Source organism: Gymnoscopelus braueri, assembly GCF_963280865.1.
Source record: "Gymnoscopelus braueri genome assembly, chromosome: 22".
Lineage (NCBI taxonomy): Eukaryota > Metazoa > Chordata > Actinopteri > Myctophiformes > Myctophidae > Gymnoscopelus > Gymnoscopelus braueri.
The window spans coordinates 4308116-4325839 of NC_137624.1; the positions used below are offsets into that span (position 1 = coordinate 4308116).

General features: G+C 39.7%; 1 protein-coding gene and 1 pseudogene across 2 annotated transcripts in view; one reads left to right on the plus strand and one right to left on the minus strand.

Annotated features, from left to right (window-relative positions):
- Nucleotides 1-8712: 8712 nt before the first annotated feature.
- LOC308078305 (zinc finger protein RFP-like) lies at nucleotides 8713-10106 on the plus strand (annotated as a pseudogene). The gene has a single exon. The product of its transcript is annotated as a zinc finger protein RFP-like (transcript).
- A 4408-nt stretch (nucleotides 10107-14514) lies between these two features.
- LOC308078026 (myosin-6-like) overlaps nucleotides 14515-17724 on the minus strand; it is a gene marked incomplete at its 5' end in the record, with an annotated part of 30138 nt that continues 26928 nt past the window's right edge. Inside the window, 5 exons of the mRNA XM_080419077.1 lie at nucleotides 14515-14649; nucleotides 15241-15372; nucleotides 16214-16309; nucleotides 16401-16505; nucleotides 17334-17630. Coding sequence (XP_080275203.1) covers nucleotides 14626-14649; nucleotides 15241-15372; nucleotides 16214-16309; nucleotides 16401-16505; nucleotides 17334-17630 — 654 coding nt within the window. The 3' untranslated portion in view covers nucleotides 14515-14625. The remainder of the gene's footprint in view (nucleotides 14650-15240; nucleotides 15373-16213; nucleotides 16310-16400; nucleotides 16506-17333; nucleotides 17631-17724) is intronic.

Here is a 17724-nt window from a genome sequence, read left to right on the forward strand (position 1 = left end):
CGGACAGACAGACAGACGGACGGACGGACGGACGGACGGACGGACGGACAGGGGGTAAAACGTACTCTCTCGCCATGCCTTTCGGCCTGGCCGAGACAATAACCAATCTGCTATTTTCGCTACGTCTAAAAAGCTTTTTTTATTCATGGAATTTCTTATTAACTTAGGAATTTCCAGGGTTAAAAGGATATTTGCGACCCATATAAAGGTATCCACGATCCAAAAATGGTTTCCCACCCATTGTTTGTGAAACACTGCTCTATAGCAGTCATTACTATCACAATATAGAGCTATTTCACACTTTAAAATATAATAATAAAACTAAAATCACTTACTGCACCTGTAAGGCAGCAGGAGCCTTTTATAATCCTTTCATTTGACCCCTGACCTCAATGAATGGCCTCTAACCTGTGTGGGCTAACAGAGGTCACGGTGTGACATCACCATATCCTCAGGACCAATCAAAGACCTTGTTACACAGAGACACCCCCTATTATTTACTGTGACTGGCCAGTTTATTGCAATGCGTGCGCGTGCACACACACACACACACACACACACACACACGTACACACGCACTCACACACACATGCACATGTGCACACGCACAAATGTACGCACGCGCATTCATACACACACCACACTCACTTGTGTGCTTGTAGATCGACTATTTTCGAATATGGCTCAATTGGTTAATGCACGTTTTGTAATAATCATCTAAATCTACAAAGTAATGTGTAAATAAATCCTTCAAATTATTGTAGTGGACTAGTACAATATTTGCCTCTGAAATGTAGTGGAGTAGACAATTCACATAATCAAGTAAAGTAAAAGCACCTCTAGTACAGTACTTGGGTAGATGTACTTGGTTACTTGTGTTACCATGTGGGCAGTGAAATAACATACACACTGATATGGGAGGGCAGTACAGTTTTTATCCTAAATGAGTTGGTGTATACTGCCACCTATTGACGTTATGGTGAGATGCTAATATAATCATACAGGTGAATCTTCAATGAAGAACAGTTCTAAATGGAGCCCTTTGCTGGACACGCTCGCCTCCCATTTGTTTTACTGAGGATAAGGTTAGAAATACGTTTATATGTTGGCACCTTTTTACTGAGGTTACGTTTAGGAATAAGGTTAAGTTTAGGCATAGTTTACTGAGGTTACGTTTAGATATACCAGGTGAATACCGCCGGATTTGCCCTGGGGCGACTGTGTTTGTGGCGAGCGTTTTGTATTCCTTTGCTGGCAGACAGCAAAGACAACCTTGAAAGACAACCTTGAAAGACAACCTTGAAACCTTAAAAGTTGAACCTCTGTCAGTCGTTTAACAAAGGTGCAGCTATTGACAGTCAACACATAATTATAAATACTAGTCATATTTTAGAATTATTGTCAGGATGAACCAAAGTAGGCCTATGATCGAATACTGAAAACAAAATGAATTGCACGTAACCTTAGGTAGGCTACTCAGGTAGTGTAACCTACATCCCATTGGCAAGAGGGACAGTCACATTGTGATTGTAGGCAACAATAATGTGTGTTTTATTTATTTATTTTTGGGCGGTGAAACCGCCCCTATAAGTGAGATTTGGAAAAATGTACAAATATCTTGGGCAGTGAAACCGCCCCTAAAAGTGAGGTTTGGAAATTTGTACAATTATCCTGCGCTGTGATTGGCCAATCACAATCTATTCAGGACTGTGATTGGCCAGTGTCACATGACACATGTGCATAGCCCTATATAAGCAACCATAACTTTAAAAAAAACCATAAATTTGTTTTTTTTAAGTTATGGTTTTGTCCATCATAAAGAGTGTTTCAATAAATGTATTTATCTTTTGTACATGATTGATCGACTCCATTCAGTATTGTGATTAGCTAGCAAGACACATGCTGTGATTGGCTAGTGATACATATGACGAAACTAATCTAAAACCACTGTGATGTAACACTAGTATATTACTTAGATACTGTCCATTTCGTGAGAACAGTAAAGTAGAAGTCAAAGATCACTATGGCTGAAATGAGAAAAGGGAAAACCGATATTGAGAAGAAAATAGAAAGTCTTCCTAGAAGTGGCTCTTTAAGATCAAAGCATATATCAGAAAAGGTTAAAGATGGAATTGTGACAAAGCATAGATCTGTCCAAGGTTACAGAAGAATTTCAGGCAAACCTAAGATTTCTAAGAACACAGTTACCAACATAATCCATAAATGTAAGAGACGAGACTTGGTGAGAAACGTAAAGAAGAACCCAAAAAAGGAAAAGCAAAAGGATAAAATGATAATGGTAAGATCAAAGGGTATTCCAGAAGAGCTCAAAGACAGAATTGTGGCAAAGCACAGATCTGGCCAAACTTACAAAATAATTGCCGCTGCAGTTAAGATTTCCTGGAACACAGTAGCCAAGATAATCGGTAAATGGAAGATGTTTGAGAAAAGCAAGAATGCTATCAAGAATGCAAACAATGTTATTGCCAAAAAGATTTTGTTTCAAAAGATATTTAGACTTCCCACTTCATTAATGCCAGCTACACGAGACAGACTTATTAATATTCCCATAGAAGACAATGATGTAATGAACACTCTGCACACTCTTCCGAGAACTCCATCTCAGGCAGGAATAACTACCATTGATGTCAAGATGTTAAGTGGCTCTTTCAGATCAAAGCATATATATTGGTTGACTCCATTCAGTATTGTGGTTAGCTAGGAAGACACCGCCCACTTCACACAGGGTGTGATTTTTTTCAGACCAATGACTCCTTAGCTGAGAGAGAGATGAAGCAGGGACCCCCACTAAAAAAAATCTAAAATTGTGTTGCATATTAAACGTTTTCATAGATTGCATAGTTTCATAGACTTGTTTAACATCACTATTATCAGTATTGTGTCAAATTAATGTTTTTAGTTTACACATGATCTTTTCTATTAATATGTTGGATTCATGTCAATGTGTATGTTCAGACATTTAACCACTTAAACCCTCAAAACTTGACCTTTGGCTCTGCACTTGGGCAGCTCTTTTTAACCTACATTGGAACCACTGGAACACAGGTTTATCTTTTCATTTCCTGAAAAGTAACAGTTTTGGTCATACAAGGTTTCCACCCAACAGTGGCAATGTCAGAATCTGTGTCTAGGTTCTGTCTCCCTGTTGCGTTTTGTTGTTGTGTTCCTGGTTTCTTAGTTGTCTCCGCCAGGCCGAAAGGCATGGCGGGAGTATGTTTTGCACCCTGTCTGTCTGTCCGTCCGTCCGTCCGTCCGTGTGCCCGTACATCATTCTGTCTGTGTACAGCTAATATCCGGCACCGTTGGCGTTGGAAATTGTGCACACACACTGCCTGGATGCCAATTCAGAACCTCTGCACCAAATGTTTCACATGGGCCTGTTATAGCCCCACCAGGAGGCCGCTTTTTGCAAAACTGATTTTTTTTGACAGCACTCCTACAGATTTTGTCCAAACATCACACAAATCGCCACACAGTATCTCTATAGTCATTAAACAAAACGGTTTTTCATATTCCATCCTGATTGGCAAAAAATGGCTTCCAAAGTTTGCAGGAGTGCTCCATTTTGAACAAAATGCCGCAAATCATGAACACAGCGTCCGATTGCGGTTAAACTTTGCACACACATTCACACTATGTTGAGGAACAAATGCCACTCTTTTAACATTGGCCTGTTATAGCGCCACCAGCAGCTCTAATTTAGCAAAACACATTTTTGAAACAAAATGCCTCAAATCATGAATGCAGTGTCAGATTGCCGTGCAAGGCCTAACAAGAAATGCCACCCTTTTTACATTGGCCTATTATAGCGCCACCAGGAGGCCACAATAACCTACCTGACCTGGCGGAGACCTGTGCTCCGAGGAGCACTTTTTCTAGTTATAGTTTGTGTTTTAGTTTACACTTGCGTACCTTTATTTTGTAATGAGGTCCTAGTGTTTCCTGTTTTCCTTAGTTTAACTGTTACAGTACCTGTCTTGTCTCTCCACTGATTGTTAACCCCCCCAAATAATCATATTTGAACTGGGGACCCCCACCCTGACAAGTATGGAATTGTAGGAGTTGAGACATTCCATTTTATTAGACGGTTATTTGAAGGTTTCACAGATAAATATTGTGAAAATAGCCAATCTACATGCTCACAACCCGAAGAGCTGTGAGCATGTAGATGGGCTATTTTCACACTTTTTGCCTATTTCCTATAATATTTGGCCAATTGTTTGACCATTTGTATAGTTTGTTGACGCAGTAAAGGTCTTATTTATGTATTTTCATTTCAGAGGTATTAAAAAGGTCTTAAATGTCCTCACATGTGCAGATACCGTAAACACTTATACTGTAGGCCTATGTTGGTTTGTTTACTGTTGAGTGAGAAAATAATGTTGCACATTAAGCAAATGTGCAACCCTGAGGGTCCCTCGACCCACTATGAGAACCACTGTAGTATACTGTACATATAGGTTAGCTCTTTGTGTGTTTCTGGTCATATTATTATCCGCTCATTATGTATGTCCATGGTAAAACATTGCATTTTGACTAAAATGTCCATCACAAGCCAGCATGCTTATGACCCCTGTTCCAGTGTATTAGTACTCGAAATGTCCTTGTAACACTTGGGTCTCTCTCAACTGCCTCACACTGTCTGTGACAGACAATAGCCTTCATTGACCATCAGGGGTCCTCAGAGGTCTATCCTTAGCCCCCTTCTTTATTTCAGAATAAACGTTATTGTCACATCAGAGTTGTAAAAAGTGGGTGGAAATTCATTATTAAACGTGTAGAGAGACATAATATCTACATATCTACACTTCTACTCCACTACATCTCAGGCAAATATTGTACTTTTTACTCCACTGCAATCATTTGACAGCTTTACAGATTTAGATGATTAATGCAAAACATGCATTAACCACTTAAGACATATTTTACACTTGGCTATTTGAACGTAGCCGATCTACAAGCTCGCAACATGTCACTTCATGATGGTTGTGAGCTTGTAGATCGGCTATTTTAGAACATGTATATTTTGATTTGGCAAATAAAATGTGAAACTGTCAATATTAAGAATCAATGTGTAGCCTATTGAGAAATGACTAATATGCATGTTATATTTACTTTGGAATTGTTTAATGACTTAGAAAATCGACTTATATCCAAATAGACTATGAAGGTGAACAAGAAACACAAACACAGCTGAAGGTGTGATTGTAATCAGTATAGATGTCCTTTGGAGATGTCTCAGTCTCAGTGAAGAGATGGATGGAAGAGGGACAGACACTACATTTTAAATCCTGACCCATAAAGCCCTGTGGTGGCTTACCATGCGTCTTTAAGGCTACTTTCACCATTTTATGATATTATTATGTTATATTAATTGTAGTAATAAAAACAAATCGATTGCATATTGCTGCTCCTTATAATTGTTTTGGCTGCTCCTAAATTTCTTATGCTGCTCTTAAATTTTTTTAATTGGGAGTACCAGTGCTACCAAGTAAATTTGATCCCTGATATACTGTGTACACAGCACATAGTCTGCAAGTACTTTGAGTGCTCACATCCCTGGGTATGGACTAGTTACTCATTAACAGATAATAACAGTTATATTAAAGACATGCTCTTACTCTATTTTCATATTCAATGAAAGGCCAGAGACTGTGTGTGTGTGTGTGTGTGTGTGTGTGTGTGTGTGTGTGTGTGTGTGTGTGTGTGTGTGTGTGTGTGTGTGTGTGTGTGTGTGTGTGTGTGTGTGTGTGTGTGTGTGTGTGTGTGTGTGTGTGTGTGTGTGTGTGTGTGTTTGTGAGCAGCTAATCTCAGGGACCTTTGATGGTTTTGACCGCAAATCGTAAACTTTTTCATGAAAGTATGAAACTTCAGGTGAACAGGTAATCGTCAATTCAATGACGTCGTTTATGTCCAGGTAGCTAGTAGAGCACTCACCTTAGGACCGCAAGGTTCTGGGTTCGATCCCATGGAACCTCTGTGTATGAGTAGCATGGCTTGGGTAACTAAGACGTGCATTAAGTACTGAGAGATGATGGTAGGTGTTGCACTCCACACCCACAATCCAGGGGTCTAGGACATTGAATTGGGAATAGACACCCTCATTGTCAGCCAATACCGATGATAAGCCACTCTTACTTCGTCAGTGACGTTGAAAAAAGGAAATCACAATATTCCTATGTTCCCAGAGTCCTACTGTATGTTCCACGGCTTTCTATTCTGTTAACACACATAAGAGTTAACTTGGTTCAAATGACATGTGCTTGCTGCTAACATATATTATCTGGTGCGCTATATCATAGAGGGGTGGCTCTGACCCCGGACAGAGCCCAGGCAGAAGGGGAGATTGGTGAAGTAGGTGAGTGAGGTGTGGTGTGATAGAGGTGCATTGGTACCCCAGGAGCAGGGATGTGTGAGTGGGGGGTGAGGTACTGTATGGAGCTTAGTAAGGTACAGTACTCGGTAACATATTTCTCATGTGCTACTGTATATAGAGCTGGGCATAGCAGCCAGGAAACATAGAACTTTGGAAACATAGGGAACAGATGGGCCCTATCTTGGGCCCATCTGCCTTACCTCTAACATGGTTTTGCATTTTTTACTATTTTGAAAAACTTTTTTCAACCTGTAGTTCAAATAGCCGATCTACAAGCTCACAATTTGTCGATGTAGATCGGCTAGTTGAACTATTTGAAAAAGTTTGTAAAAATAGTAAAATATGGCTAATACGTTTAGGCAAAAGGGGTAAGACATGATAGGGCCCAGAGCATGCATTACACAACTGGTCCCTTATGTTTCAAGGCAGCCATCATTGTCATCACCAATTTGCTTACTGGCCCCAGGTTTAAGCTGTATTTCCCAAGTCAGGCCCGGCGTCAGGATGAAATGACTAAGGGTACAGTTGAAAATTGTGAGGGTGCACACCAGTGGCGAGTGGCGACGCATGCACGCGCACGAAACGCGCGTGCATGTGTCCCGACCCGTGCGCGCGAAAATTTGTAGTTATTGGGTGGATTTTTTTCGTTACTTTATTTCGGTTTTAGGGTTAGGGTTAGGGTTAGGTTAGGCTTATGTTATTTAATTCGTATTTTTGCCTGATTTTACCAATTTATTATCAAAAAATGTATTATAAAAAAATAAAAATAAAAATATCCAAAAAAATTATAATTTTAAAACATAAACTGAGGGGGCACAATTTAAAACTGAGGGTGCCAGGCCCCCTCAGGCATCCCCGTGGCGCCGGGCCCATCCCAAGTCCATGACAAATATCTCTAAAACACTAAAATGTCCCGGTTTTCAACATTCACCACCAAATTGTCCTGTTAAAATAATACTTGTTGCGTGTGCTTACATAGATGTTTATCTTGTTCTAATCTATTCTGTTGAAAGGTGCAGTCACTAAGTGCTAAAATAATTGTCCCCCATCCTGATGAAACACCAGGTATAAAAAAAGTCAAAGAAATTGTCATTAGTGAAAACAGCCGATCTGCAAGCTCACGGGTCACATCAAGATGCATTATGAACTTATAGATCACTGTAGAATTATACAGGGCCTTCCAGCGCCTGAAGTTTGCGGTTATTATTGTGATTATTATTATGTGTGTATTTCCTGCTTATTTAGGATCTTATACCGGAGTGATAGGCCAAGTTATTATTTTGGGTGTTGATACATGCTTATATGAAGGTTAATACTGCTTATTTGGAGTTATAAACTGAAGTTATCATCCAAAGGTACAAATACAAATTCTAAAAGCCACAGCACAGCAGTGGACTTTACACATGTCACCTGAGGGCATGTTGATTGATTAGGTCAGATGAGGAGCTGGGCGACAGTGGCTACTGTTTAGAACAGTGCTAAAGTCTGTGTTTCAACATTTAAGTCACATGATTAATCAACAGACGGTTACACCCACATGGGTAGATCAAATATAAATGTAGTGGATGCTCACTATCAGGACGAAGTGTTCTACGCATGCACCAGTGTTACTAGTTACCAGGGAGTTATTGCTGCGTTAGTCATTTTCCATTGCGAGCTCCGAGAGACTGACGGTAAGAATTTTACACGACAAATGTATTTCTGATATGGTTTATAGTTTTGTGTGTATATTACAAGTGACTCTTTACTTGACTACTGGCCTACTGGCCTACTGGCCTACTGGCTTACTGGCCTACTGGCCTAAAAGTGTTAAAGTGTGTTTGTATTTGAGCAACCGAGCAACTCGGTTGCTCAAATACCCTTTACAAGGGGAGATCTAATTAGTTGCATTGCTTGTGTGACTGGCAAGATAATTGTACAATCACAATGTATTAATGTCTGTGTTATTCCATTGTAATTTTGGTGTTGATAAATTATTTTATATAGTGATTTTATTTTTATTTTTGACCTCATATGATTACAGCCTATAGTATATAGCCTATATATCTGTTGACAGAATCATTACAATAATTGTATGCTTTTCAAAAACAAAACAAAAAAAGACTTAATTGGAAGGATTCACATTTAAACCTTTTTCAGTTAATGTAGACACTGCCACCTTCCCGTGACTCAATTTGGGCTCCTAACCCACAGTTTGAGAACCTCTGTTTTAAATGGTATCACTGTAATACTCAACCATCAAAACATATCACCTATTCATATTATCATGTTTGGTTCTGGAGTTATAATGCAAAATACATTATTTTATTATAGAGATGGCTGATGATGAGTTCAGGAAGTCACAGCAGCTGAGACAAACTTCCAGCACAAACCAAGAACCTGCTGAACCAGATGAAGTCTCCTGTGACGTCTGTACTGAGACCAAACTCAAAGCCCTGAAGTCCTGCTTGGTGTGTCTAACCTCCTACTGTGAGACTCACCTGGAGCCTCATCAGAGACGCACAGGGTTAAAACGACACAAACTAATTGACCCTGTGAAGAACCTGGAAGACTTGATGTGTAAGAAACATGACAGACCTCTGGAGCTGTTCTGTAAGACCGACTGCATGTGTGTTTGTCAGTTCTGCACCGAGTCAGACCACAAGTTACATCAAATTGTATCTCTGGAAGAGGCATATAAAGGAAAGAAGGCTGAGCTGGGAAAGACTGAGGCTGAAGTTCAGCAGATGATCCAGGAGAGACACGTGAAGATTCAGGGGGTCCAACACTCAGTAGAGCTCAGTAAGAAAGATGCAGACAGAGAGTTAGCAGACAGTGTGCAGGTCTTCACTTCTCTGATCAGCTCTATTGAGAGAAGCCAGGCTGAGCTCATTGATGTGATTGAAGAGAAGCAGAAAACAACAGAGAAACAGGCTGAAGGCTTCATCAAGGAGCTGCAACAGGAAATCTCTGAGTTAAAGAAGAGAAGCTCTGAACTGAAGCAGCTCTCACACACTGAAGACCGACTCCACCTCCTTCAGAACTACACATCCATCAACACCCCTCCACCCATCAAGGACTGGACAAAGGTCAATGTCCCTCAGTTTTCATATGTGGAGACTGTGAGGACAGCTGTGGCTCAGCTGGAGAAGACACTCAGTCAAGAGATGAAGAAGCTGTGTGATGAGCTGAGGAGGATCCAACAATATGCAGTGGATGTAACTCTGGATCCTGATACAGCATACTGCAAACTCATCCTGTCTGAGGATGGAGAACAAGTGAGTCATGGAAACGTAAAGAATAATCTCCCAGACAACCCAGAGAGATTCTCTCTTGCTTCCTGTTTCTTAGGAAAACAAAGCTCTTCCTCAGGAAGGTTTTACTACAAGGTTAAGGTTAAAGGGAAGACTGAGTGGGATTTAGGAGTGGTCAGAAAGTCCATCAACAAGAAGGGAAAAAACTATATTGTTTAGGAATGGAAATGAGTACAAGGCTCTTGCTGGCCCTCCTCTCCTCCTCCCTGTCAGAGAGGAGGTCCAGAAAGTGGGAGTGTTTGTGGATTATGAGGAGGGTCTGGTCTCCTTTTATGATGTGGAGACCAGAGTTTATCTACTCTATCACTGGCTGCACCTTCACTGAGAAACTATATCCACTCTTCAGTCCATGTCTTAATAATAATGGTAAAAACTGTGCTCCACTGATCATCTCTTTTGTCAATCACACAGATTAGATTGAACTAATCCTCAGCTTTACATGAAAAGGTTGGTTTTCATTTAAATCACAAATGTGTGTATAGAATGGTTCATACAGGTCAGTCAACTGTCATTTCAAATCAATCAATTGTTGTATCTATGATGTTATCAATCATAGAAGAGGGACAATGGGATTCTTCAAAATAAATAGCTATTACATAATGTTCATATGACCGCGTGCATTCACCGAAAACAGCAGATCTACAAGCTCACAACGTATCGCAACAGTTATTTTAGGTGAAGAGATTTGGTGTTGAGGCAAAAAAGAGCTAATACTTGTGAGTTGGGGGTTTTGGGGTACAGTATGTTGTCACATTGATGAATATATATTTTGGTTTTCATCTTATGTGGAATTGTGCCAGCATTTCTTGCATGTCTGGGATTTGCTAGCGAGGAAGAGTTTGATGTTTGAAACAAGGAAAAATACAATATTGTTATTTGGTGGATTTACAATAAATGTTCATGAGGAGATTATCCAGTGTGCAGACTGTATTTCTATCTTTCACCTATTATTCTGTCCAGCACCTGGTATTTTATTGTACACAATTGTAGTTGACTAAAAAGTACAATATTTGCCTCTGAAATGTAGTGGAGTAGTAAAAAGTATTGAAAATTGACATAATGAAGTAAAGTAAAAAGGATAAGGATAATTACTTTAACAGGTCCGTTCATGAAAGTCCTTGCGTTGTTTCCAATGAGGGCCTGTGAGCAATTAGGGGTTAAGAGTCTTGCTCAGTTTCCAATGAAACGTCCGTTCATGAAGGTCCGTTCATGAAAGTCCTTGTCTTGTTTCCAATGAGGGCCTGTGAGCAATTAGGGGTTAAGAGTCTTGCTCAGGGACAAATTTCATTTCATTGACACATTTGCTGGCCTGGCCTGGAATCGTACCTGGGGCAACCAGGGCCTCTGACTCCCTAGGCGGGCTCACTAACCACTCAGCTATGGCCGCCCCTAAAAGCACCTCTTAAGTACAGTACTTGAGTAAATGTACTTGGTTACTTTCCACCACTGGCCATGTGAGTACTGAAATATAATAAACAGTGATATGTGAGGTCAATGTAGTTTTTAGCCTCAACAAATTCCAAGTTGGTGTATACTGCCACCTATTGACGTTATGGTGAAATGCTACTCATACAGGTGAATTCCAATGAAACAACAGTTCTAAATGAAGCCTTTTGCCTTATTCAGTTACAATTGAAAACCATGAAAAAGTTGAAAAAGTTGAGCCTATGTCATTTAAAAAACGTGTAGCTATTGACAGTCAAAGCATACTTATAATTATCAGTTAATTTAGAAATTAACTGTCTGTAATTTATAATTATTGACAGGCTGAACCAATTATGATCAAATACTGAAAACAAAATTAATTGCATGTAAACTTAGGTAAGCTACTCAGGTAGTGTACATCCCATTGGCTGGAGGGACGGACACCAATAACGTTTGTGTTTTAGTTTCGTATTTTTTAGACCAAATGTTTTTCAGGCCAATGACCCCTTAGCCGAGAGTGAGAGATGAAGCAGATTACACTTTTTTTATAGATAGTTTCATAGACTTGTTTGATTCATGTTTTTAGTTTACATATAATCCTTTCTATTAATATGTTGGATTCATGTTCATGTGTATGTTCAGACATTTAACCTCTTGAACCCTCAATACTTAGTAAACTTGACCCTTGGCTCTGTACTTGATCTGCTCTTTTTTACCTACACTGGAACCACTGGAGGTTCTTCTTTCCATTTCCTGAAAAGTAACAGTTTGGTCATACAAGGTTTTTCACCCGACAGCAACTATGTTCTGTCTCAGTCTCCCTATTGTGTTTTCTTGTTGTGCTCCTTGTTTCTTAGTCATAGTTTGTGTTTCACTTTACACTTGTGTGCCTTTATTTTGTAGTGAGGTCACACACACACTACGAAACCTTTCAACAGGACGTTTTACACAACTATTAAACATTGGTAACTGCATGTAATGATTGTTTTTCTCCCTCAATGTGTTGAGCAATTGATCTGAATTTGCACACCATTGACCATTAAAGGGACACTTCACCCCAAAAAAACTTTGTTTCAATGGATTAGTCACCCCATGGAGACTTGAATTCATGGATATGTTTTCTGTTTTTTGTTTGACACAACGAGTCTCCGTTGTGTCTCCTACCGGAACCGCTGCCTACCGGTCCGCTGGTCATCAAATTATTGTCTTAGGAATGAGACAAAAACTCATGGGGTGACTAATCCATTGAAACAAAGTTTTTTTGAGGTGAAGTGTCCCTTTAACATAATCAAGTTTTTTCACTTCCCAAATGTAAGCTGTTTATTAGCGTTTTTATGAATTCAGTTGAGCCGCACCATGTGTGGAGCTATAGGCAGAGATCCAGTCATAGGAACACAAGGCTGTTATATTCTGGCAAATTAGTTGTCAAACTACCAATATTAAGAATCAATTTGTAGCCTATTGAGCAATGTATATGACAAGAAAAACATGATCAATGCGCCCATTAGAAGTGACAGGCTAATATGCAATATGGCCAATTGAATGACATATACCCTCATACACCATGTTATATTTACATTGCAATTATTCTGTGAGACTGTGAGCAAATCAACTTATATTAGCCAAACAGGCTATGAAGGTGAACAGGAAACACAGCTGAAGGTGTGATTGTAATCAGTATAGATGTCCTCTGGAGATGTCTCAGGATGCTATCTCCAGAGTCAGACCCAATACATACATTTGTGTTTATTCCAATTCATTTTAATCGACGTATCCCGTGATATGCCTCTCTCCCTCTCCCTCCCCCCCCCCCCCCTCTGGCCCTCTCTCTCTCTCTCGCACGTCAAGTGCGCTGAAGCAGTCAGTGACAGTGCTGCCATGTCCGCTTATTATAAGCGACTTTGGGATTGTTTTTCTGTAAAGTTGCTTGCAAGTGTAGTTGCTTTTTTGGCCTTGTTTTCTAATGTTGTTTGAACCAGTTGTTCTCAAACATTTTCATGGCAAGGACCCCCAAATTAATAATAATAATTAATTGTCTGCAGAGGCGCAGACCTAAAATATGTTGTGCCATAGACCCCCATACAAGATCTGTGTAGATTTGGAAAATATTCCACAATCCCCCACCCCCCCCCTCCCAAATGTCTACAACGTGAGCTTGTAGATCGTCTATTTTCAAGTATCCAATGTATTTGTATATAGGCTTAAAGTGCTCATTTTCACAAACCTGGTTGCTTATTTCTCTCGCAAAATCTGGCAATCTTGAGTAAAAGTATAATATTTGCCTCTGAGATGTAGTGGAGTAGAAGTAAAAGTACTGAAAATTGGAAATACTCCAGTAAAGTAAAAAATCCTCAAACGTGTACTTAAGTACAGAACTTAAGTAAATGTACTTAGTTACTTTCCACCACTGCATAGCGCTACCAGGGTAATGAGGGGAATTCTCCAAACGTCAATCATTTAAAGTATCCTGCAGTATACCTTTCTGTTTTGTTGTGTTTTGTATGGCTTTGTGTCATGTCGTGTCTTTATTAAATGTATAGTTTTGCCTTGCACATTTTAATTGTAAATAAAAACATACAGACTCAGCAATATCAGAGTTTGTCAATCTATTTTACGAATACATCTATCTCCTGAATATCTTATTTTGATAAAACAAACTGATACTAGATAGGCTAAATGAAGCATACAGTCATTACATTGTAGTACATCAAGGAAGTGTAAGTCCTGTCTAAAGTGATCATTTGCGTCAGACATTGTTGTACTGGAAATCTATTAATGGATTAGCTTTTTGGGAACAGTAGTGTATGGCAAGGTAATTGTAACATCTTTTACTTTACAATGTACATCAGAAAAGGTAGGCACAGGACACACTTGAAACAAACAGAATGCTTTTAGATTGCTTTATTATTTTTTTCAGCTATGTTGCATAGAGGAAAATAATTTCACTAGAACACTATTAGATTGCTTTCAGTGGTGGAAAGTAACTAAGTACTGTACATTTACTTGAGTACTGTACTTTGGAGGTATTTGTACTTGAGTATTTCCAATTTCCAATACTTTTACTTTACCACTACATCTCAGAGGCAAATATTGTACTTTTACTCCACTACAATTATTAGAAAACTTTAGTTACTTTTCATATATAAATTATGATATTATAAAACATACTTAACCACTTTAGCCCTATTTTATACATAGACTATTTGAAAATAGACGATCTACAAGCTCACAACGCGTCGCATCGCTATTTTCAAATATTTTAGTACTTTTACTTTTGGTAGGCCTACTTTAAGTATATTTTGATGCCAATACTTTTGCACTTTTACTCAAGTATATTTTGATTCCTGGACTTTTACTTGTAACAGAGTATTTCTATATTGCAGTATTGGTACTTTTACTTAAGTAAAACATTTGAGTACTTTTTCCACCACTGATTGCTTCATACATTTTTCTGCTATGTTGCATAGAGAAAAAAGAATGTCATCATGAAGAGTAGTCCGTCAGAGAGCTTCACTCCTCGTCTGCTTTGCCTTTCTGTAAGAGGATTATACATATATTAAAATAGAGATTTCACTTTCAAATCTGCTATAAAAATAATCAAATAAAAACATTTTGAAAATGGTCAAATAGGGATGTTTGCCACTAGATGCTTACCAGTGTTGCCATGTCCGCTTATTATAAGCGACTTTGGGCTTGTTTTTCTGTAAAGTTGCTTGTACATATTGGTAGTTGCGTTTTGTGTTTTTTTTGTTTGGGGTTGTTTCCTAATGTTGGTTAAAACAGTGGTTCTCAAACATTTTCAAGTCAAGGACCCCCAAATGAATATGTAATTTGTCCGTGGACCCCCATCTGAAAAGAGGTTGTGCCAGGGACCCCCCCATACAAGATGTGTGTATTTAAACGTTTCAAAATATATAAAAAATGTGTAAAACATTTTCAAGATTTATTTTTTTCCAAATAGCTCACAACGATGCGACGCATTGTTAGCTTGTAGATCCGGCTATTTTCAAATAGGTAGTGTGTGAGTGTTCATATGGCCCATAGTCGCTTCTTTTTTCTTTTTCTTTTTATGTAGACCTGGTTGCTTGTTTCTCTCGCAGAATCTGGCAAACACTAGATGCTTACCTTGCCCGTGTCCCGGCTCTTGGCTCTCATCTTGTTGACCTGAGACTCAGCGATGTCGGCCCTCTCTTCTGCCTCGTCCAGTTCATGCTGCAGCTTACGGAACTTGCCCGTACTGCTGTTGGCTTGTTCCTCCTAAAATAATAATGTGGGGGGTTATTCAAGATAATAATAATAATAATAATAATATTACGTCACTCACATGTGTATAGCGCTACCCAAAGACAATTTACATGGGGGGAGGAGAAAACAACAAAAGAAAAACAACTTTAGGAAAGAAAACACTAAGAAAGGTTTAAGACTATAAGGAAAAGGGGGGTGTGGAGTTAGCCGAGGAAAGCCATATTGAAGAGGTGGGTTTTAAGAGTGATTTTGAAGGCTTGGAGGGTGAGGGCTTCTCTGAGTCCAGCTGGGCTTGCCTTCACAGGTAGTTAAAGGGATAGTTCACCTACAAAATGACTTTTTTTTCTATCGTTGAGTCACCCATGGAGACTTGAATTTATGGATATCTTTTTTGTTTTCATTGCATTCCTAAGCCAATAATTTGACATCCGGCAGCGGTTCCGGTAGGAGACACAAAGAGTCTCCTTTGTATCTCCTACCGGAACCACTGCCTACCGGTCCGCTGGTCATCAAATTATTGGCTTAGGAATGCGACAACAACAAAGAAATATCCATGAATTCAAGTCTCCATGGGGTGACTAATCGATAGTTTCTTTTGGGTGAACTATCCCTTTAGGTTGCCAGTTACTGCTCTGTGTCAATGACTCTATAGCTGATATGAATAGAATAATAGCTGAATAGTTCAGAGACTCCTCATAACTCTTCACTGCAAAGAAACCACTGCGTTCATTTTCTTGTCATTGACAAAGTCTTAGTCAAAACAAACTGCCAAAAGGCTAGACGTGTGTGTACTACGGGTGCAGAATGATACTTCAAAATATTCCTTTAGTGATTTAATTGCTGAAATACTCACAGCCTCTTCAGCAGTTCTCTTGTAGGACTTGACTTTAAGTTGCAATTTATCCACCAGGTCCTGGAGGCGGCTCAGGTTTTTACGATCCTCCTCTGTCTGCATTGAGACATTAATTCAACGTTGTCATTGATATTTACTTCAGCTACGTATCAAAGCAAAAGCTGCGCTCAATATCTAAGGATCATACCTGATAGGTGAGCTCCTTGATGCGTCTTTCATATTTGCGAACTCCTTTCACAGAATCGCCACCCTTTCTTTGCTCCATTTCCACTTCCACTTCCAGCTCCCTTACCTTAAAAGGAAAGCATTATGCCTGAGTGTATAATATGCGTTTAGGAAAAACAGAGAGTGAGTCAAATATGAACACATTAAGTTTGAGAACCATTGATATTATAGCAACAATAAGTTCTTTCAAAAACAAAACTGTTAAGATTTAGAAGACATTTGTAGAATCCCCCAAAAGCAAAGTTTTGAGTTAAAATGTTCGCTTTAAAAAATATATATATTCAAAGATTTGCACACATGTTTCACGATTAAAAAAAATTGCAGATCTGCAAGCTCATAGCGCGGCCCTTGGTGCCGCGCTATGAGCTCTGCTATTTTTGAATAGCCAAAGAAATCTAAAAATGACACACAGATGCGTTCCTCGTATTAATGGGTTAAGGCAGAGATCACACTGCAAGAATGACAAGCATACCACTGCAGTTTATAGTATGGATGGGGGAGGGTCTCGGCCGCGATCGGCCATTTTGGAGCAATCGCCGGTTGAAAATGTCTGGTTTTCATTAAAAAAATAAAAAATCTGAAATAGAAGGGTTTTTCTAAAAATCCTAATGTTGGAACGGATGGAGGTGATGTTTTTTGGGATGACGTCACAACCATCTATTCCTTCTCTGAGTGTCGCGGGATCATTCCTAAGTGGTGTTAATGTTAGAGCGCCCTCTTGTGGAATAAAAAATATATAATTATGTATTGTGTTAACGAAGGAAGGGAAGCGCTTGTTTTCCTTACAAGCCCCGGCTGTGTGGGGGGGTGGGCTCGTGCCTCACTACGGTCCTCAGCTACAAAAAACTTGGTAAACTGCGACCTCTAGTGGCTGATTGCTTTAATAGTCGCTCACCCTGGACTCCAGTTTCTGGACCTGCTTCTTGCCGCCTTTCATGGCGATCTGCTCCGCTTCGTCCAGCCGGTGCTGCAGGTCCTTGATGGTCTGCTCCATGTTCTTCTTCATGCGCTCCAGGTGGGCGCTGGTGTCCTGCTCCTTCTTCAGCTCCTCGGCCATCATGGCTGCGTCGGTGATGGCCTTCTTGGCCTTCTCCTCTGCATTCCGGCACTCCTGCACAGCCTCGTCCACTTCGCCCTGGAGCTGGGACGTGTCTCCCTCGAGTTTCTTCTTCTGGTTCAACAGGCTGGTGTTCTGAGAACATAAGGCAGACGTAAAAAGGTGATAGCCCTTGTTAGGTCTTTATCCAATCAGGAGGAAGCACTTATAGACCAATTATTTGTTTACA